Source organism: Tachysurus fulvidraco, chromosome 5 (assembly GCF_022655615.1).
Source record: "Tachysurus fulvidraco isolate hzauxx_2018 chromosome 5, HZAU_PFXX_2.0, whole genome shotgun sequence".
Lineage (NCBI taxonomy): Eukaryota > Metazoa > Chordata > Actinopteri > Siluriformes > Bagridae > Tachysurus > Tachysurus fulvidraco.
The window spans coordinates 20,555,071-20,578,116 of NC_062522.1; the positions used below are offsets into that span (position 1 = coordinate 20,555,071).

Genomic DNA, 23,046 nt, shown 5'->3' on the forward strand with positions numbered 1-23,046 from the left:
ATACACCCTGGACGGAGTGCCAACCCATCACAGGGCACATACACTCTCATTCACTCATGCAATCACACACTACGGACAATTTTCCAGAGATACCAATCAAACTACCATGCATGTCTTTGGACTGGGGGAGGAAACCGGAGTACCCAGAGGAAACCTCGGGGAGAACATGCAAACTCCTCACACACAAGGCGGGTGCGGGATTCGAACCCCCAACCCTGGAGGTGTGAGGCGAACGTGCTAACCACTAAGCCACTGTGCCCCCCTTTACAGTAATACATACATACATTCAACATTTTTATTGATTTTAATGATTATATTGAGTTAATGGTGTCAAAGAAAACTGCCTGGGATATAAGGAAGAGGAGGAGAATCTCAAGAGGAATCGAAAGCAACCCATGCTCATCTGGGTCACACCAGAGATTGCTATTATAAAAAGAATTCTCTTACATAACTGTACTGTATAGACAAAAATTGCAGTTGCGTAACCAGTAGATTCATTCTAGTAATAACTTGAAATATGTCTTGTTGAAGTCATCAACTGTTCACTGATGGAGACTTTATTACACAACTGATTGTGGCAATTGCAGTCCAAATCTATTTTCATGTTTTCTAAGTGATACATAGATGGATAGCCTTAGCCTCAGCCTCAGTGATTTACCTCCAAGTGATGAGGACTCCAACCACATATAAGGCATTAAAATGGATCAATCAGGTCCGGAGAACAGAACAGATCAGGAACACTGGTATCTCAGGAGTAGCATGTGTGGTTTTAAACACACACACACACACACACACACACACACACACACACACACACACACACACAGAGAGAGAGAGAGAGAGAGAGAGAGAGAGAGAGAGAGAGAGAGAGAGAGAGAGAGAGAGAGAGAGAGAGAGAGAGAGAGAGAATAGAAGGTTAAATGTAGGTTTAGAGAGATAGGTGAACACAGGATATTAGTTATGCTCATGATCACATAATGGTTATGGACAATGTAGATTGTGTGCAGAGTACAAGCGGGGACTCTAGCAAGATTAGCTATGGCAGCATTACTAAAAGGAAGAGCCAGAAGGTGACGCAGACTTGAGGGCATCTTAGGACATAAAGCATCAAGACACTCCACTGTCAACAAACCTTAGTGAACATGTGAGCATGAAGGGGCTACAACATCCAAACATCTGCTCAAATTCCTGTGACCGCTTTAATCAACAAGGTGGCTCCACCCACAAAACTGTTGCTCAGTCAATGCATTCTCTGTTGTACTCGCAATACCCAATAGATCAACTGTTTCTGAAATACTCAAATCAGCTCATCTACCAACACAATCCATGCCACATGATTACAGTTACATAGATCATATTTTTCCCCAATCTGATGTTTGATGTGAACATTAACTGAACCTTGACCTGTGCTGCCGCCACATGATTGGCTGATTAGATAACTGTATAAGCAGGCGTACATTTTTTTCTATAAAGTGGATGGCAAGTGTATAACAATGTTCCCAAAAAAATGTCAGAATACGTACTTTGAGATCACATTTTCTCACAGTATTTTTTCAATCCTAATGCCTATACCTAAATAGCTCAGCTTTTATTTTCTCTCTAGTTACTGAATAAATCACTGCAGTTCATTCATAATGTAATTTAAACCTTGATCCCAATTGTGTCATTCTAAGCACATTTCATTTCATAAATTTTGGTTTGCTGTTGCTTGTAGCCTCTGGACTTTGAGAAGAAACGCACTCATAACGTGGTGTTGGAGGCAGTGAATAAGCATGTGGATCCACGCTTCGTGGACCTGGGCTCCTTCCGGGACCAGACCATTGTCAGAGTCAGCGTGTCAGATGTGGATGAACCTCCAGTCTTCAGTCCACCCAATGGAGCTATTATGGAAGTACAAGAGGATGCCAAGCAAGGGGCCCTTGTGGGCTTTGTTACAGCTAGGGACCCAGACGTGGATAATGTCCCTCTTAGGTATTAATTTTCTGTCATATATCTCACTGGAGAAGTGTATTGCCTGACTTAAAAACATATCTATCTATCTATCTATCTATCTATCTATCTATCTATCTATCTATCTATCTATCTATCTATCTAATCAATTATATGATCTTCATAATACAAACAATTAGTCATTAGTTATTATGTATTATTAGACTTTGAGAATTAGAATTGGATTAAATCAATCCACATAAGTGCAGTGTTTTTAGAATTCAGCAGATTTATCAGAGCTGTTATAATGTTCCCATTTGTGAACAAAACACATATATTCAGAAATTGTTATTTTTGTGTGTGTGTGTGTGTGTGTGTGTGTGTGTGTGTGGTGTTTATTTATGACCTGCCCCTGGTCCATGGTCATTTAGATAAGGATATATTTCCACTGTTGACAAGACACCTTATTGGAGATATACTTACCAAGCTGCTTACTGAGATAATACCCTACATCAGTCAGGGTTTTCCAGTGCTAATCCATGAGTCCATTTACATTCTATTTCCCTGCACTAGATTTACTCACCTATGAGTTCATCTCCTCCATTCAGTTCCATGCCTTCCACCCAAAACTCTCTCTCTCTCTCTCTCTCTCTCTCTCTCTCTCTCTCTCTCTCTCTCCCTCTCTCCCTCAAAAAAACAAAAAACAAAACCCTATGCAATCATAAAGAGCTGGAACATCAGTCTTTTCTGCGATTGCTTGCATGGGCCTCCACCTTAAAACCAAGTCTTATTCTCTACTCAATTAAGCAGTGCTAGTTTGCTAGTGCTAGTGCTTTGCTTCCTGATTTTTGTTTTCTGTTATTCTTATACAGGTTGCCTCTGCATAGTGACTGACAGACAGGGAAGTGTGTCTCAGAGCTCCAAGACAGAAAAAACATAAGCAGCTATCTTAGATGTCCATCAATAGTATGAATGATAGAATGATGTCTATTAGCCTTCCATGGGTATGTTTCAGCAGGGAAAACAGTAAATAGAAAATCAGTAGTTCATAGCTACTCCAATATTATCAGGGGTGACACTACTGGTGTCAATACTGACTGGAGGGAGACAGTGCCTAACGTATTAACCAAATAATATCATCATCATGTCCACTGTCAGTTAGCTGACAAAGATATTTACATTCTAGGCTAGTATTAGCAAAAACAGTACCAATTTATGGAAGAAATGTAACAGTATAGAACCGAGTCTTAACTTGTAGAATCGAGTCTTAACAAGGATTTTAAAACACCACAGACATAAAAAGAAATTACATTAGTCTAATGATGACAAGTGTATTTACTGTTTTGCATTTACGTCTGCTTGATCACTTTTAATAATGACATTGCCATCCATATTTGTGTGATATAAGTAATGAAACACCACAGCCAACACATTTCTAGCACAAATCATGTTTTTGCATCAAACTTTTTATGACTATTACAAGTTATTGTACTTTAACTTTTATTCTAAATGTTAATTTTTGGTACATGTAGGAGTTGCATTATGCTTCAGTGCCTCTTCTTGTGATAAGTTGTAACCTACAGTGGAAAAAAGTCTGTTAGATGCATAATATTCAGTTTACCTATTCATAATCAAATACACGCACACAAAACAACAACACAACATACAGTATATAACTTGAAAGATACTCACAGTTGGTTGTCTGGGATGTGCAGTTTGGTGTAATTCTTAGTGAATAATTTTTGGGTTAGCTACTTTGTAATGTTTGTACTCTATATGATTAGTCACAAGTCCACCTTCAATCTCTGACATATTTTATCTTAAAACTTACCATGACTTGTCTGTTTTTAAAATACTTATTAAAATCATTTATAACTTTTTTGTCAAATTGAGCAAAGGACCTTATAAAGCATGTAAATGTGTAATGGGGTATAAGATATGTGTACATTTTTTCTTGTATGCATTCCTTAAAGACAACAAGACAATGGCTAATGAGGCTAATGAGTTTCAATTATCTTTATTCTGGAACATTCATAAAAAAGGGAATCCTTTCTTTATTAAAAATGATAAACAGTCATTTATTTTCTTTGGCACATACAATTGACCCAGCTTTTTCTGACTTAGCTGTCAGTGATAGGTACAGTTAAGCTCTAATGGAATAAAAGATGAAAACTGACCACAAAGCCTATTACTCACACATACATATACATGTAAATCAGCTCCATTAAAATGCATGATATGGAGATAAAAGAGCTCCAGATGTTGTAAAGAGTCTAGCAGTACCATGCAGGTTAGCTAGCATAAACGCATGAAAGGCATTGCTCCCATGGCTATCTTGAAAGTTAAATTATCCTTATTGGGCTCATGTAAATGAAAAGAACTTTGGCTCATAGCTCTCTCATTCCCCTGTACCATACTCACAAAAACTTCTAGCTTCTAAAACCCAACCTTTACAAAACACCCCCATACCCTTTTTCTAAGGTATTTTCTGGAACCGCCTTACTCAGCTGTGAGATTTCAGCAAAGGTACATAGAAATCAGATATTGGGATAGAAACTGTAATTCATACGTGACATTTTTAAGTGTATTGATTTCCTACAGGAATTATGGGTTTTTCATTAAGAGCCATAATGTTTTACAGTTTTCCTTAACACAGGTATTCAGGTTTGACTGTAAGCAGAGTTACTGGCACCTTAGCTTAGAGCAGAGATGGACCTAGATAGAGCAGGAGGAAACAAAACTATGTATATCAAAGGACACATTATCCTACATATTATGTGTGGATCATTTTCTGGTTGGAGTTGATCTCTTCTGGATGACCTGAACAAAACTAAGCAGAGAGTTCTGGAGTTACGACCCTTGGATAAGGTGTTCCTTTGGTCTAGAGGAGTAGTGCACTTATATGAACAGGAGATGTTGAAAAGCTGGGCAGTTGAGGAATAGTGTGAGTGTATGTGTATGCTCACAACGTTTATTAAAGTACACACAATCCATACACAGATAAGACCTTATAAAACACTTTTAACAAGTGGAAAGTTGAAGAGAACTGATGTAACAGGTGTTCCTCATAGGGTGTGTGTGTGTGTGTGTGTGGGGGGGGGGTCCCTTATAAATATGATTGACACCAGGTTCACCACTCAGGTAGATACAGGCAACAGATAGAGAAATACCGATAGATAGAGAGAGATAGAGAGAGAGGCAGACAGACAGACAGTGAGAGAGAGATAGAGAGAGAGAGAGAGAGAGAGAGAGAGAGAGCAAGTGAGCAAAAAGCAGCAAGCAGACAAATATAGACATGTACACAGTAATGCTTACCTTTAAAGAGCAAGCATGTTTGCTAATACCTACTGTAGGTGCACTTCAGCCAGTTTGCTTGCATTTGTGGTGACTGTCTAAGTTATAATTTTCAAAACAATAAAGTTCTCTATTTCTGATTATATTTAGAAGAAAACATTAGTAACTGGTTTGAAATTTCCTCTCAATAGTGTTGACTACACTAGTATTTTCATATCTTATGCTAATTAGTCAACATTTATTAAGTCCCATTTTGTCCTCTTAGATCAGCACATCTCCTGCACCAAGGGAACTTTACCAAGTATCCACCTATAACTTAACACTATCAAAACGACACTACTAAATGCATGCTGGGAGGACTGAGTCCACACAGCACTAAGTAGGAATTTAAGGGAGCAACCATTCACAGATAATATTACAAAAATTGCAGTAGTAACTATTCAAAGCTTTTTCCCCATTTTGTTTGGTTTATGTTAACTTTTGCAATGACTGGGCTAGAGTAATAGAATTAACTACTGCAATTAGCTGAAATGAACTAAACTTGATTTACCAAACCGTGAAAAGTAGGTGGAGCATTTTTCAAGCCAAAGGGCATTATTGTCTTTTGCAGGAAACCATCTGGTGTAACAAATGCTGAAATTTCAGAAGCAGGGGGAGTTTGTGGAACCTGCCAATGGCCCTTAAGGAGATCCAGTTTATTTACAAAGTGGGCAAGGCTAACATTATCAATGCAGTCATCTAATCTTGCCAAAGGAAAACAATCAGAAACTAATTGCATTAACCCACCTGTAGTCAGTACAGAACCTATACTGAATGTGGAATTGGATTTGAGGATGAGTAAACAAGAAGAGCTCTAAGGACTTGAGCTGTGTTTAGTTAAGTCATGTTCCAACAAACAGTCAACTTTTATCTTCATAGCAGCTCTTTTTGTAGTATTATCTTTATATCTGTACCGTTTAAGAGGCTTCATTACAGTTACCCATATATCTTGCTGTAGAACATTGGTTTGAGGGGGGACATCACTAAATTAGGAAGGGAGATCTTGTGTCAAAACTAAAATGTCCTTCTTCTGTTCATGGGCTAAAAGTAAAAATAAGTCTCATAAACATAGACAGAGTTTGACAGTGTAGCGCAAGACTAAGGTACAGTCTGGACTTCTGGTTCAGTATTAAGAGGTTTGATTGTTATGATTGTTTCAGCAGTAGGGTTATAAGCATGATAAGCCTGCAACATGTTAATGCATGCTTTTGTGAAGACGTTTGAATAACAGCCTGCGTCTTTCAGTTTGCTGAGAAAAGAACCTTGGACTGGAAAAAGGACCAAAATCTGGCCTCCAGGCTAAAGAGTTCTGAACGATGAATGATGGATCTTCAAAGAATTCAGAACCTGAGAAAATTCTGTACACAGAAAGTTAGTTTCCTGTTCTATACAACTCTAGGGAGCAGAATACAAAATGAAATAAAAAAATGAAACAGTTCAACAGAGCTTGGACTGTAACAAGCTGAGATCTCCTGCAGTAGCATTACCTTGGAAAAATTAGTTGGTTTACACATTACTGTTAACAGGTAATAATTCCCAGAATTTGTCTTTAATAAAGGATCTAAATAAACTAAATCTTGCTCAAATTCTCCTGTCAATGGAATTTAATGTAATGGAGCGAATGGATCTTTAATAATGAGCTACATCCATTCTTAAAGCAGTCCCAATGAAATGCTCAAGAAACATAATTATTTCCAAATTTCCAGACCAAGTAACTATCACCCATGGACATGATGACAATATGTAGATGGTAAAAACAAACAATCACAGTCCCTTCTACTACAATCTAGGATACCATGTACACAAACTCCATTATCTATTAAAACTGCAACTTTGTAAGGAGCTACATCAATAGAACAACAATTCCTGTCTGGAATTAGCTTGTTGAGACAGAGTGAGCTGTCCTCGACTAACAGCAGCTGCATTACAGTATGTCCTCTTTGCTAGAGATTGAGCTATTTTGCACTAACAGTGGTGCTTGAGAAAACTACTGGATTAGATTCCACACTCATTTTCTAAGCTTATTAAAATGATTAAATGTATGCAATTTTTTTTTAATATGTATGCAATCAAGATTTTCTGGATGCAAAGGCAGTCTTATAGAAACCAAGACTGTGACAAAACATATGGATTCTATAAAAGGTCTGTTCATATAAGGTAAATGTTAAAAAAAAACATTGTTTAAATAATAATATTGTTTAAATATTGTAAAATAAACATGTCCGTAGCAGCTTCAGGCAGAGAATATCTATTACTTTAGTAAAATAAATTAAAAATGTTTAACTTTTCTTAAAGGGCACCATTAATCAAATAAAATATATATATTTTTTTGGCAAACTCCACACAATGTTTGTGACCTTGCATTTTAATGGCCCAGACTATGTGCTTCAAGGACCAGGTTGTAAGAACTGGATTGCCAATTTTAAAAGTTTCACAATGGATAATTTCTTAGAAAGATAGTGAAGCACAAACTGCCCGAGCTTTCCTACCAAATTGCATTGCAAATTGAGAGTCCAAATATATTTCAGTCACTTTCAGTTTGAACATATACAGGTACAGTAGTTGCAATATGTTCAAAGACACTAAAACAGGTATCTGGTTTATCTTCTTTAAATGGAGGTACACAATCTGCCTAGTTATACCAATGGCTAGTATCTGGGGTAGAATGTCTCTGGAGTCCACCTAAGGTTCAAAAGGAGGAAATATGGGATGAAGTGGCACAGCCAGTGAAGATTACCAGGAGGACTTTATGGGGTCTGAAAAAGTATTCTAGGACTATACAATCTTTGCTGTACTGAGTTCCAGTTCCCAGAATTGAATTTACTCTGCCTCCAATTCCATCCTGCAGATAACTAAATACAGCTCCATTTCCTCACAACAAGCCAAGTCATGTGTAGCAGTGCAATAAATAACAATATAACACTAACATAAGAGACATTAATATGACTAGCCAGGCAGAACAAATAGCAGATATCAGTTAGCACTGTTAGCTCAAAATCAAGCACAGAAACACACAAATGCAAGTATTAACAAACAAAACAAAAATGAACATTAATGATAAAATGAGTGTGTGTGTGTGTGTGTGTGTGTGTGTGTGTGTGTGTGTGTGTGTGTGTGTGTGTGTGTGTGTGAGCTAAACAACTGGCTTGCTGTTGCCATTATACTCACTATAAATACCAGACTCTTTCCATTTTGGATCTCCATGATTAATTGTTCCAGTGGTAATGATGATTGACACCCTGTTCACCAATCGGGCATAGAGTTGCAGAGAAATAGAGACTGAGAGAGAGAAAGAGAGAGAGAGAGAGAGAGAGAGAGAGAGTACAAGGCAGCAATTAGACAAGCACATATGTGAACAAACTGATGCTCATGCATGTAACACAAGGTAATATGTTTATTATTCTGGTTGAGGGGTGCATGGGTATTGTTGACCAGACAGTTATTGGCCCGTGCTTCTGAATTTTCTCATAAATGTCCCATTGAATGTCATTAAGTGTACAGAAAGGAGTAGGATGGCTGAAAAAGAGTATCTGTCTTCATGTTCTTACTCCTTGGTTGATACAAAATGATGAAATGTCTGAACAATTCCGACCTATGAACGTAACAAATGACTGTTCAAATGTAGGTGGTACTATAAAAACACAGTAATGCTATTTAGTCTCCTGTAATCAAATCAAGGGTGGAAACCCTCCCCGATTTCTTCCCACAGGTCCGTGGAACAGTGGGCAATTTGGATGGTCTGACATATCATGGTGCAAGTGCTTTGTAAATGTACTCCATAGCCACATTTTCTACCAGGGATAGAGGGTATGGCCTAAAGCATGTTGGAAGAGCACACTTTGCTAAAATTATGGTGCAAACATATGTGACAGCACTATTTAAAACCTCTTTTACATCTTGATATTGTATTGAGATCTCAACAGGTGTTTGTTCAGAAGAACTTTACATAAGTGCTTCAAGGAATTTTTTTTTTTCCTAGACATTAGTATGATACCAAGATCAAACTGTATCTTCCAGCAGATGTGTGGGTTGTGTTTGCAGAGCCAGGAAATACCTAGCATAATAGGGTGACTTGTCATTTAAAGTACCACAGATGCTGGAGCAAAAGTGTTTAGTAAAAGGTGTCCTTTCCTGACCCAGTAAAATTGTAGACGCAGGAATCGTATGGATATCTTGCCTTCCGATGAGCCAAGAGGTTCCAAGAAGCTATGTAGTCCTAAAAGGGCATAATTTTTAACTTTTCCCTAGTGTAAAACTTTGGCAAGATATCTTTCACCTGTCATCTAAAAGAGATAGCCTAGGTCTAGGTCTAGATTCTAGATTCTTAGCCTAGGTCTAGATTCTGATACACTATTGTTACAGGAACCACCGTTTTTGAATAAGCTGATGCAGTTAGATAAAGGTCAAAGAATCCATGTAACAGTGTAAATCCACACGTAACTACATTGAAAAGCCATTGTGATAAATACCTCAATTTAGCCTCATTATACATTATGTACAAAAGAGTTCAAACATGTGAAATGTAGCTTTTTATACAGATTCATGTTGTGGCTGACTTTAAAATAATTAATCAATTGAAGGTTCATGGCTGAATTAAAATAAACTGTGATTTTTTTTTTTTTTTTTTTAGGTATCACATAAATAATTACTGTATTTTATTTTTCAACGTATACAAGTACTGACATCTCTTGCCCTCTGCTTAGATTCTCAATAGATCAGAGCACAGATCAGGAGCAGATCTTTAACATTGATGCAGTGACTGGTGCAATCACTCTGGGGAAGCTCTTGGACAGGGAGACAGCAGGCTGGCACAACATCACAGTGACAGCAGTAGAAGCAGGTACGTCCTGTACTTCTTCAAAATGTGATACATGCTACAGCCTAAGGCCTGTCATTTCAGTTCGGATAAACAGATGGCAAAATACATACCTTTTTTTTTTTATCTGCATTTTAGCAAGGGTAGTTATGGTTTAAAAACCCATTAAACTTATATTAATGAATGACTATGGTAGCTCAAACTAAATGTTTTTTTTTCTTTGATTAAATATTAATGTATTAAGCAGATCTCAGTCTGTAGTCAAATGTACAGACTGTTAATCTAGTGATAAATTCGGTATTTTTTAATAAACCTATATTTGAATTTCTATAAATCAGACATAAATAAATGCATATTACTGTGAAATATTATGACCTAGATGTGCATCATTGAAACTAACATAGTAAGAAACAAAAGTTTTAAGCTCTACATTATGTCAAAGAAATATGTTAGCCCTTGAAGGAAGGGGAAAGTGTGAAAAGACTGGGTGAAGTGTGTGAGTGAGCACTGTTTTCTATGGTCCACTTCATTCTGGTATAATGTTTAAAATAGTGACTAGGGTCCCTGAGGGTTTGTTGGGTTTACCTTGTCAGCAAAAATATCTAACAATAGAGACAAATTTGGGCTGTATTTCAGCATCGACACAGCTTGACAAAGCAGGAAGTGCATGCTGTTAGAGTCATTGTAAAGTAAAGTCTTCTGTTCCCAGTAAGCCTGCATACTGTTGGCAGCTAGAATAAATAAACCAGTCTTTTTTTTCTTAAAAAATTTATTTCATTGGTCATTTAGAGGAACATACTTCAATGATTTTGTTTTTGTTCTACTACTGTCAAACTGCAAAGACTTGTCTCTCGGCAACGAGGAGAGACTAAATAAAAATAGTAATAATGGTAGTGATGCTACAGAAATTAAAGGTAAAAGAAATAATCAACACACAGAGACAATTGCTGGTTATGACAACAGTGACATTTATACAGTAACCCCTCTAAACCGCAATAAACACTGCTGAGTGCCGATGCCAGGTATCACACCAGGACTTTCTAGTGCAGCTTATAGTATAAAGACCACATGCAGTGCTATAGTTGCTGCTTCAAGTGAACCTGCTGATCCAGCACCCATGGCAGAAGAGACTGAGCCCAAAGAGGTTTTTAAATACTAGGATCTAACACATCTCTTTGCACAGACATATTTGAAGATAATCTTTAGAGGAGCTTCAGGGAAGCTTCACTAAGTTTAGTCTAAAAAATCTGACAGTGAGTAAACAGATATTTCATGGTGGCTCTGCTGCTATATATATTTTAAATTCATTGGATAAATCAAGATACTAAGTGCTGGAAAGCTAAATAACATCCTACTGTAGATAATGATGAAAAGCCAGTATAGACGAAACCTTAAAATGTCATTCCCAAACTCTTCCCAATCTGTTTATATATATTTATTAACCACTAAAAAGTCAACACTGGAGATCAACACTTGTTCAAACATTCATGAGCGTCATGAGGGATAAGAGTCCATCTCTAAAAAAAAACAAAACCTAAATATGACAAATCAACGATAGCATTAAAACCACTTGCCTGTGTAGGTCCCCCTTGAGCCACCTACTGTACAGTAAATGCTTCTGACCTAGTTAGGCAAGAATGTTGCTGAATGAATGCAGGATGCTTCTGAAAGTTGCAAGGTGGGACCTCCATGGGTGTAGGACAGTGTGTTCCACAGACGCTCGATCAGTCTGGGGAATATAGAGGACAAGTCAACACCTCAGCTCTTTGTCATGTTTCTTAAACCATTCCCGGAGATTTTTTTGCAATGAGGCAGGGTAATTGCAATAGTAAGGAATACGTACCAGTGTCATGTGGTCTACAGCAATGTTTAGGTAGATGATGCCATACACATACATCCCAGGACCAAAGGTTTTCCAGCAGAACATTGCCCAGAGGATCAGACTTGCATTACATCTTTGGGTACCCATGACTCACTCCCTGGTTCACCAGTTGCTCATTCTAGGCACTAAACACTGCATACTGGGAACACACTGTCATTGGTTTTGATGTTATGGCTGATGTGTATCACACACACACATACACACACACATTCATGACTATGTATGTGTTACATTCATGACATCTTTTAACATTGGGTCTCTATGTATGAATGTATTCAGGGACATAGAAATAAAGTGCATTATTTAATTAATTACATTTTTTATTCTGTGAAAGATTAACACTGGCATGTATAGCCAAACAAGTTGGATATCACTCTGTAAACATAGTAGTTGCGGTATGGTTTTAATTATATTTAAATACTCAGCCTGCTGCTTTTTAAATACAGTTTGCTGGAAGATGCAACCTTGGGGATTTCAGTTTCTTTTTTTTTTTCTTTTTTTTTTTTTTAAATATATACACAAATTCAGCAAACTGTATTTAAAAAGCAGTAGGTTATGTCAAGATTGTAATACATACATACTCAGGAATGTGTCTGTGTGTGTAGATATACATCAGCCATCAAACATCAAAATGTAGGACATAAACATGTTTTTTATTATTAATTTATTAATTAACTAATTAACTAATTAATTAATTAATTAATTAGGAACATAACAGAGAGAATCAAGGGGAAGGTGTACAGGACAGTGGTGAGACCGGCCATGCTGTATGGTTTAGAGACCGTGTCACTGTAGAAGAGACAGGAGTCAGAGCTAGAGCTAGCCGAGCTAAAGATGTTGAGTTTCTCTTTGGGAGTGACAAGATTGGAAAGGATTAGGAATGAGTACATCAGTGGGACAGCTCATGTTGGACGTTTGGGGGACAAAGTTAGGGAGGACAGATTAAGATGGTTTGGACATGTTCAGAGGTGGGAGAGTCAGTATATTGGTAGGAGAATGTTGGACATGGAGCTGCCAGGCAGGAGGAAAAGAGGAAGGTCAAAGAGGAGGTATAGTATATGGATGTAATTAATGAGGATATGAAGCTAGTGGGTGCAAGTGTTGAGGATGCAGAAGATAGGGATAGGGGGAGAGAGATGATTCGCTGTGGCGACCCCTGAAGGGAAAAGCCAAAAGAAGAAGAAGAAGAATTCATTCATTCATTAATAAAAGTATTTATTCATTTTTGGCCCAGAAGCATCGTTCCCAGCTGCCTTAGGACAACAATATTTTACTGGGAGGAGGTTGTCAATGTACCTTATACCATAATATAGGTAGGAATCATGAAGGGTTCTCACATTTTGTCTTGTGAAGTTCTTAATTGATCTATAAAGAGACTCTTGTCAAGGGGTTAGACAGTGCAAGTGATTGAAAGTTAATTCAAAGTGTCTGAGGAATGCATAGGCTAATTTTATATAGAGGCTTGCACCCGGGGCAGATATTTTGGCAAATCTATGTCACCAAATTCTCTATCATTTTATTTCTTTATTGTATCTCAGCAACTGTCTGGATCTCATTACTGACTCTGGCACTTTAATAATAGATTACTTCTGTATCACTCCTTTATTTTTACCTTTTCTGAGACTATTGAAGAGAGAAAAGATGTTGGTTTCCCAACTGTCAGTGGTGTTATATGAGAAAAGGCTATAGAAAAGTTAAATATAAATATATAAAACTATGCTGTATATACATACAGTATACCCCCTATTCTTTAAAAGAAAGACAAGCCAAAGGAAACATTTTTTAGTTTTACTAAAAAACTGTGTGGCAGCATAGGCACAAATGAATAATGTGAAAGCCAGGCATCTGAGATTGTCTTTTAAGTTTTTTTCAGTCAGAGACCTGTGAACTTGTGGCAACTGGTGACATCTGACATTTGCTGAAAATCACCCGGGCAGGATGTTGTGGCAGCCGAGTAAAACTTTTTGATGCTTAATTGCCCAGGAATTTTATGATGTACTAATAGAGTGCATTGATCATGTGACTCTTCCCTTGAGTTTTCAGAGGGCAATTTTTTTTTTCAGAATTACCAAAAATAGGTAAGCTTTTAAATTAAAGCACTGGAACAAAGTGCCATTTCTCTAGATTGGAAATTATTGTCAAAGGATTTGACCAACAGACTAAAAATCATTATATCAATACTATTCAGGTATGTCCGATATACATTATCACACAAGGGATCATTTTGAAAACCTTTCCCTGTTAAAAGACATTATGCCTTTTGCTAAACGGTAAAACAAAAGACTAAAGCATTTGCTTTCTCTTTTTAGAACAAAAAAACACTGTAACATAGTAGATTATCTGTAAATATTTAACCCGGCTTTTGGTTTTGGTGCACTTTTTGTATTCTATATCAAAAGTTTAAATCATATTAGAATACATAGATATAACATGAGAAGTAATAGCTCTGTTTTAAGAACTTAAGTTCATCCATTTCTAAGGCTGTTACATGGTCTTTCAATTAAGTCCTTATTGTGTTAACTTAGAAGACATCTTCATGGGATTATTATTGACATTTTCCCAGTCATGATTCCTGTAAAATTCACAGCCTACAGTATGATGACTATGTACTGTAGCAATATAGGAGACATTGTCAAGTTTTCCAAAAAAAGCAGCATCTGCTTAGAGAGACCCCCAATTGAGTGATTGACAGAATGATGGCCCATCCTAACTCTTACAACAGTGCAGATGGGAAAATTAAGTTTCATAGCTCATAGCTTGGTGGATACTTCTACAACACTCCTATACATGAAGAAGACCTTCATTCTTAAACTCCCCTAAGGATTTTTCTCCCCATGTTCAAAAACCTGGAATGGCAATCAGAGGTTTCATTCAGAGGTCTGAATATGGCTTTCTCCATGCACCAGAAATTGGGAAATAGTTCTTGATTAATAGATGTTTTTAATGAAACTATTGAAACAGATACATAAAGCTTGAGAAATGGATGACATTCATGGTCAAATGTGTTTACTACATACAGTACATACAAAGATATACATAAATTAGACAAATCAAAATATCCAGGCACAGATTAAACTAATAACAATGACTCATAACAATCTCATAACAGTGTATGTCGAGGTCTGGGATATGTTAGACAATTATTAAACAGATTGTTCTTATAGTTGATGTGTTGGATGCTAGAGAAATTGGCAGGAATGAATACCAGAGTGTCTCTGACAAGGGCCATAGTGTCATGACTACATCAGTGGGTCAGTGCATCATTGGAATGGCAATGCCTGTAGTGTGCCTCCAGTCTGCAGTAGTCAGTACATACAAATAGTGGTCCAAGAAAGGTGTTGGCTTCAAACCAACAAAAACACCTCTAATGGAAATTCAAGCATCAGAACTGGACCTTGTTGCAATTTTTGTACTCCACTTACCTAGGGAAATTATAGCAGAAATTAAGCCAGTATATGGAGTGTAATGCTCTGGGAAATGTTCTGATGGGGAAACTCTACATTCAGCTATTCATTTGGATGTTAATATGACACATGCCATTCATAGTCCCTGATCTAGTCAGCTAGCATGAGATGTTTTTGAGATATATTGAATATTCTGTATTATTATATTCTGATATATTGCTCTGTATAAGGTTGTCTGATAATTGCTATGAATGTAATATAAATAAGCAATTTCTGCATGACAGTATATTCCATATTTAAAAATGCAGAAGTCCATGCAAATTAAGTCGATCAATTCGAGGCTTCATTCATTAGCCATCCTAAGTGTACATTTACTCACATACAGTATAGAAGCATGAGTAGGATACAAATGTTGTTGTTTTTTTATTTCCTGAATCAGGAGGATTTTCATATATATATATATATATATATAAATTAGAGATAAATTCATACACATCAAGCTTGATTCATGACGCCCAAAAAGTTGCCCAGGTCTCCACATTCCCCAGATATGAATTCAAATCTAGGATAGCACCTTTCTTTGATAAATTGTCCTTTGATAAATGTCCATGCCTTAGCTTGTTGGAGCTGTTTCGGTGGAATGTGAAAGACCAACAGCATATTGGGTAGGTAGGTGGTCATAATGTTTTGGCACATGGATGTATGTTTTAGTACTAATGGGAAAAATAAATAAGATTTATATGCTTTTCCTTTTTTTTTTTTTTTTTTTCTTTTCACTTGTTAAATCTGCACTTTTAAAAGAGCACTAAACAGAAGAACTGCCTACCAACCTCATCTTCCCTAAAGATCTATAGATCTCAATTGGACATTACTCTGTTGTGTGGTGGCTGCTATAATCTGTAATCTGATTTACCTACAAGCTCATATTGTGGCACTATTTGTACTTTTATCATCGTTTTCTGTGCATGCCTCATAATACCACCTCTGTGTGTTTTCTTGGGAAATACTATAAAAGTAGATGTTTGTTATACAGTAGGTACACAGACTGTGTTTATATTGGACTGTAAATGTAAAAGAGAACAGTGCTATACTAAAATCTAATCACTGTAAATACTATGGTCATAATCTTAATATTCTGGTTCTTTTAAAAAAGTATTTGTACAGTAGAAATTTTTTGTAGAAAGTGTTAACATAGAGCTCACATAATACCATCAAACTGGAAATATAGCACTGTTCAAAACATTAAAAGATGCAAGAGAAGCAAATATGTCAGTTAATGGGTGTGATATTTTTTGGCATTGGGGTTTTGATTCTTAAAAGATAGGAAATGAAAGGTTTTTTTAAAGTCTTTCTATCTCCCTCTCACTCTCTGTTGCTCACATATTAAAACACACAAACACACAAAGGGGAAGTGAAATCCAAACTTAGAATCTCTTCCTTATAGCTTTTAAATTATTAGGCCACATTTACTGGTATCGGCAACCAGTTCAATTTGATTCTGTCAGTCAAACCAACATGCTGGATGACAGCTAAAGGTCAGTTGCAGTTGCTGCATATAAGAAAATTCAGGAGTTATACACCACACCACCACCATGAACTGCATTTTAGTACTGGAACACAACAAATGTATCATTTGCTTTCTGGAATTTGGGAATTTAGTTGTGCAGCATCTCTTTAATCTGCGGAAATCATTTTCCTTAATGTCTTACCCTCATATGACTATTTAAGTTTACCCTTAATGTTATTTAAATTTAAGTTTCAACAGGAGTAGAGGGTACCCAGGTCATTGCTTTGTGAAATTTATGAGTGCTCCGAGAATTGTTTTCTTGGAATTATGGAATTTGGGAATTTAGTTTTGCTGTTGGAAAAATGATCCACTTCCTTTTTTCATTGAGTTCTTTCCAGAGTAACTTGAGATGTTGTCTCTGGAAACGCTTTGCTTTTGGCAGTAGCACTGACAAACTGCTCAGCAGGTGCCAAATCCTATCTTTCAAGAAAGAGTGACATACAATTTTTTCAGACTCTGATTATATGTTTGATATCAAATTGCAGGCTGCATTGCAGGTAAATTGAAGGGAAGTGTATCATGTCTCACGTGCAGGGAAATATATGAACTATAACATCTTTATCAAAGAAGTGAAGTTGTTAAAATGTTAAAAACACTGGAATATAATAATATGAAATCATGCTTGCTTTATAAACACACATAGATTTTTGAAGAATGTTGGACAGATGCACAGCTCAAGCAGATATCCTGCAGATTCCATAGTGCTCTTGGTGGACTTCACTGCTCAGGTTAGCCATTTGAGCAAAGATAGAAATAACAATGGTGTGTGATTGGGAGGAATGAACTCCCAGATCTGAACACAATTGGTAAAATGTGCAAATCATTGATTGTCAATCACAAATATTTAGTTTAAACAGAAGGTTATCATAAGAGCACTTGGGATAAAGGTCAATAATCTATTATGTGAATGTACAGTATCGTCAGACCTGTAACCATAATGTTTCTGGTAGAGAGGATGATTTATTTAATGTATTCAATTTAGTTTACATCAGAAAGATATTGGCAAACTGCATTGGGGTCTCATGAGGTGGAGATGAGTCAACACACAAGGTCTGATAAACAAGTTTCCTCTACTGAGGTTATTACTGGATTTGAACGCAACACTATAAGGAACTCTAACCCAGTGAACATGCGCTCTCTTTGGCAAGTGTAAGAAATCACTGGTGTGATTTTTGGAATCTCTGTATTTGCAGGAAGTATGGCAATATGATATGGCAATCTTCATAGCAACAACCGATGAGATTCAGCTAGAGATGTTGACGTTGCTAGACAGGGTTTAGGTTATGAATATGGGTCTTCAAGGTTGCAAGGAATTTAGGTGCAATACCATTTACTCACACAAAGTTATGTGTATAGGTTTAGTTTTTGCTGTTTTGTTTTTTTTTGTTTGTTTTTTAAATGAGACCAGAAACTGTGTTCTTCCTACAGTTGAATTTAGGATTCAGAAGGAGCAATGCAGGCTCCACACAGACTGTGGATCAATGGACAAGCTTTTTACTTAATCACTGCTTTGTGTGGAGAGATAGGACCTTACTGATTCCAGTCTACATGTGTTTTGTGGATTTAAAGAACACTTATGATCACAGACCTTTTCATTTAGGCATTTCAACAGGAGTAGAGGGTACCTACTGTAGGTCGTTACTTTGTGAAATTTATGAGTGCTCCGAGAGTTGTTTGCATTCTTGGAATGAAGGCAACACTGCTTAAGATGGGTGTTAGACTCTGCCAGAGATCTGTCATAACTTTACTCTGTTATATTGGACAGTGAATCACGAGGTGGAGAGGTATCTAGTATGGAGGGCTAGAGGTAACATCTCTGTTTGCTGCAGATGATGTACCATCTTGGCATCATCTAAAGCAGCTAGAATAAGAATCAGCATCTCTAAATTAGAGATCATGGTTTTAACCTGGAAAAGCATTTGGTTCTATCTCTAGCCAAGTATGGAGACATTGCCTCAGAGCAAGTTTACATAATCTAATTCAAAATCATAGAAAAGTGAGTGTGAGTTTAAAAAAAATTGCTTGGGTCAGCAGCAACATATCCTTATTTATGTTGATAAATGGTGTGTGTTGAAAGAATAAACTTAATATTATGGGAAACCATAGGGTGAGGTGCTTATCAATCCAGAAGGGTCTCTAAGTAGCGCTGCCGCTCCTCCAAATTGAGAGGAACCTGGTATGGTGTGTTTTCTTAAGACTTGTTAGAGAACTATGATAAATTATTTGTGATCTTTCCCTGATTTCTACAATATGTTGTGTGAGTGCGTGAGTGAGTGGAGTAAGTGGGGTAAGTGAGTGAGTGGGGTGAGTGAGTGAGAGAGTGAGTGAGTGGAGTAAGTGAGTGGAGTAAGTGAGTGAGTGGAGTAAGTGAGTGAGTGGAGTAAGTGAGTGAGTGGAGTAAGTGAGTGAGTGGAGTAAGTGAGTGAGTGAGTGAGTGGAGTAAGTGAGTGAGTGAGAGAGTGGAGTGAGTGAGAGAGTGAGTGAGTGAGTGAGTGGAGTAAGTGAGTGAGTGGAGTGACTGGAGTGAGTGAGTGAGTGGAGTGAGTGTAGAGGAGTAAGTGAGTGAGTGGAGTGAGTGAGTGAGTGAGTGGGTGAGTGGAGTAAGTGAGTGAGTGAAGTGAGTGAGTGAGTGGAGTAAGTGAGTGGAGTGAGTGAGTGAGTGAGTGAGTGAGTGAGTGAGTGAGTGGAGTAAGTGAGTGAGTGGAGTGACTGGAGTAAGTGAGTGAGTGGAGTGAGTGTAGAGGAGTAAGTGAGTGAGTGGAGTGAGTGAGTGAGTGAGTGAGTGAGTGAGTGAGTGAGTGGAGTAAGTGAGTGAGTGAGTGAGTGAGTGAGTGAGTGGAGTAAGTGAGTGAGTGAGTGAGTGAGTGAGTGAGTGAGTGAGTGAGCGAGCGAGTGAGTGAGTGGAGTAAGAGAGTGAGTGGAGTGACTGGAGTAAGTGAGTGAGTGGAGTGAGTGTAGAGGAGTAAGTGAGTGAGTGGAGTGAGTGAGTGAGTGAGTGAGTGAGTGAGTGGAGTGAGTGAGTGAGTGAGTGAGTGAGTGAGTGGAGTAAGTGAGTGAGTGGAGTGAGTGTAGGTGAGTGAGTGGAGTAAGTGAGTGAGTAAGTGAGTGAGTGGAGTGAGTGAGTGAGTGAGTGAGTGGAGTAAGTGAGTGAGTGGAGTGAGTGAGTGAGTGAGTGAGTGAGTGAGTGAGTGGAGTGAGTGAGTGAGTGGAGTGAGTGAGTGAGTGGAGTGAGTGGAGTGAGTGTAGAGGAGTAAGTGAGTGAGTAGAGTGAGTGAGTGAGCGAGTGAGTGAGTGGAGTAAGAGAGTGAGTGAGTGGAGTAAGAGAGTGAGTGAGTGGAGTAAGAGAGTGAGTGAGTGGAGTAAGAGAGTGAGTGAGTGGAGTAAGAGAGTGAGTGAGTGGAGTAAGAGAGTGAGTGAGTGGAGTAAGAGAGTGAGTAAGTGAGTGAGTGAGTGAGTGGAGTGATTGAGACATATGATAATACATTTTATATCATATTGAATACCTACAATGGTGTTTTCATTTAGAATTTCCAAGATGTTTTTTTGAAATAAAACTCTTCAAGCATCACATAATTTCCTCCAGTCTTAAATGACCTTTATGATAAAAACACAATATTACACTGACATCCATGAAACACTTCTGTTCTTCCAGCACACAAACCATTTCTTGTACTGCAGTGTTTCTTTTCTGCTCACATGCTCAGCAAGATCAGCAGCAATCAGAAGAAGTGCATTTTTTAAATATATTTCATGGCTGACAGGATATGTGGCACTCACATCTGGTGAGCCTGCAGCAGATGTGCAGCATCTCTCTAAGCTGCTGAAATCCTTCTCCTTAATATCTTAGCCTCATATGACTATTTAAGTTGAACCCAGAGCTACATGGACCAATGGAGTGGAATTACACTTACTGAACCAGAATAAGCTTTAATATATAATAATGTATAGAATATGTTGTAATAAATAATATTTTTGGGTTTCAATAGATTTTTTCTCAGATCATATCATAGCATGTAGCACTATAACATCATTTCTGTGATGTGGCGTTTGTGTATGGTTTATTGTATGAAAACTTTCTCAAAACTATATCTAGAAAAAATTCAACACACACACACACACACACATGTACATATTGTATATGAGAGAGAGAGAGAGAGAGAGAGAGAGAATATTTAAATATTTCTAGATGTAGTTTTCAGATAATTTGCATACAATAAACCTGGCAGTTCCCTGGTCTTCATGTTGGTTTATCATTTTTAATAACAAATGCAGTATTCACAGGTGAAACCCAAGACACAACCTAGAATAGACATTCAGAGCTATTAAAACCTCTTACGGGTAGCAGTGACCACTAGGGGATGACCCAGAAACAAGCTTCAATTCAACTTTAAAGCATCAAATCCTCCAAAAAGACGAAAAAACCTATTTACCTAGTAAAGTTTATACTCTCAATAATTTTTTAAGCCCACACACAAAGCGCAATATGATTCACAGCCTTCATACAATTAGAAAAAAATTTCGGACAAAACTGACCTAGGTGGCGCTAGACCGGTTTTTCCCTTACCTTTAGACGCGTCTCTTTCTTCACTGGGGTAATATATTCCAACACAAAATCCACACAGGTCCAAGGAATTGAAATCTGTAAGCCTTTTAATCCAAAACGCTCTGGCCGCAAATATTCCGTTAGTGTTCTGAAAACTGGAAACAGAAGTGCGCCATCATCTCGTTTTGCCGCTCTAACTCCTAATTGGGATATTCAAAAATTCAAAGTCTACGTCATATTTATAGCCCAGGTCCTAACGAATCAAATAAGCCCTCATTTGAGCCAATCGGTGCTTGTATGGCAGAGATAGACGGCTGAGAAGCCAATGGTGGCATGACCTCATTTTTGGGAACCCGCCTTTGACTGACAATTACTCCTTCCAATAGCAATGAAATGGGCTGGGACCTATACAGCCGTTTAGCCAATAAGCAGACGATTCCAACGGTATATGACATGCCGTATGTTCTTTGCCTGTGTCTGCGTGAACTGGATGCGCAGAAGAATTCTTGCGTAATCCCTGACCTTTTGTCCCTCTCACAGCTCAGGGTGTCAAGTTACAGGCCTGTTTTCACACCAGATTGAAGAGAGTCTAGGCTTATTTATGGCTTGTCAGACTGAGCCTGCAGCCTTTTATTTCAAAGTTATATAGTAAACAAGTACACAAAAACACTGCACCCGACGACCAGGGCCATAGAAAAATGTTCATATAAAATCCATTTTTGGGTCTTTTGACTTGAAATTTTTTTTTGGTGAAAGCCAAGACATGTGGCTATGACTCTCACTTGTCTCTAACATGTTCCAGAAAAATTAGATTAATCAGTTTATCAGAAAAACAACCCAGGCGGACAGGAAAATCTGCATTAAAACCCCTGTAACTTTGTGCCAGTAAGGCCTAGAATCAATCTGAAACTAGTTTCTGAAACTAGAGAATCTCTTCTTTCAAATGAGACTCCTGTGTGTCAAAGTATGTGGGAGCTGTACCACTTTTTGTTGGATAATGGATATAGGCGGAGGTCCTTTTAAATGCTGAAATATTTATCCTAACAGGATCAACAAAAAACACCTGTCATTTTCCAATATTTTTAATCACTTGAAAAATGGGTGGGTTTAAACTAAATGTGTCATGAGAAATGTATGCACATAAATATGTAAATATTAGAACATTCTGATCCATCATCTATTGAACACAAACCCTAAAGTCTTCAGTGTATTGCATAGACAAAAGAAGTGGACTTGCTACTAGTTTATAGTTTAGGTATATATATATACACACACACACACACACACACACACACACACACACACACACACACACACACACACACACATTCATGTACCATCACTGCTGCGGGTTCAATATGCTAAAGATTAAATAAAAACTTTTACAAAATAAATTATACGACTGCATATTTCCTGTCCTATATCCTGAGTCTTCATGGTAGCTTTACAAGAATGTAACCCTGACAGTTTCCCCAGTTATTTCAATAGCTTAATAAAAATTATATTCAGGAGGTTTTTACAGGCTGTGATTAAAGCTGTTCTAATTATTAAAATTGCCTGTCACATTCTGTA

At 37.5% G+C, this 23,046-nt stretch overlaps 1 protein-coding gene across 1 annotated transcript in view; it reads left to right on the forward strand.

The window, feature by feature from the left end:
* LOC113643234 (cadherin-22) overlaps window positions 1–23,046 on the forward strand; it is a 197,087-nt gene that overhangs the window by 142,845 nt on the left and 31,196 nt on the right. Inside the window, exons 7-8 of the mRNA XM_027147379.2 lie at window positions 1,715–1,971; window positions 9,966–10,102. Coding sequence (XP_027003180.1) covers window positions 1,715–1,971; window positions 9,966–10,102 — 394 coding nt within the window. The remainder of the gene's footprint in view (window positions 1–1,714; window positions 1,972–9,965; window positions 10,103–23,046) is intronic.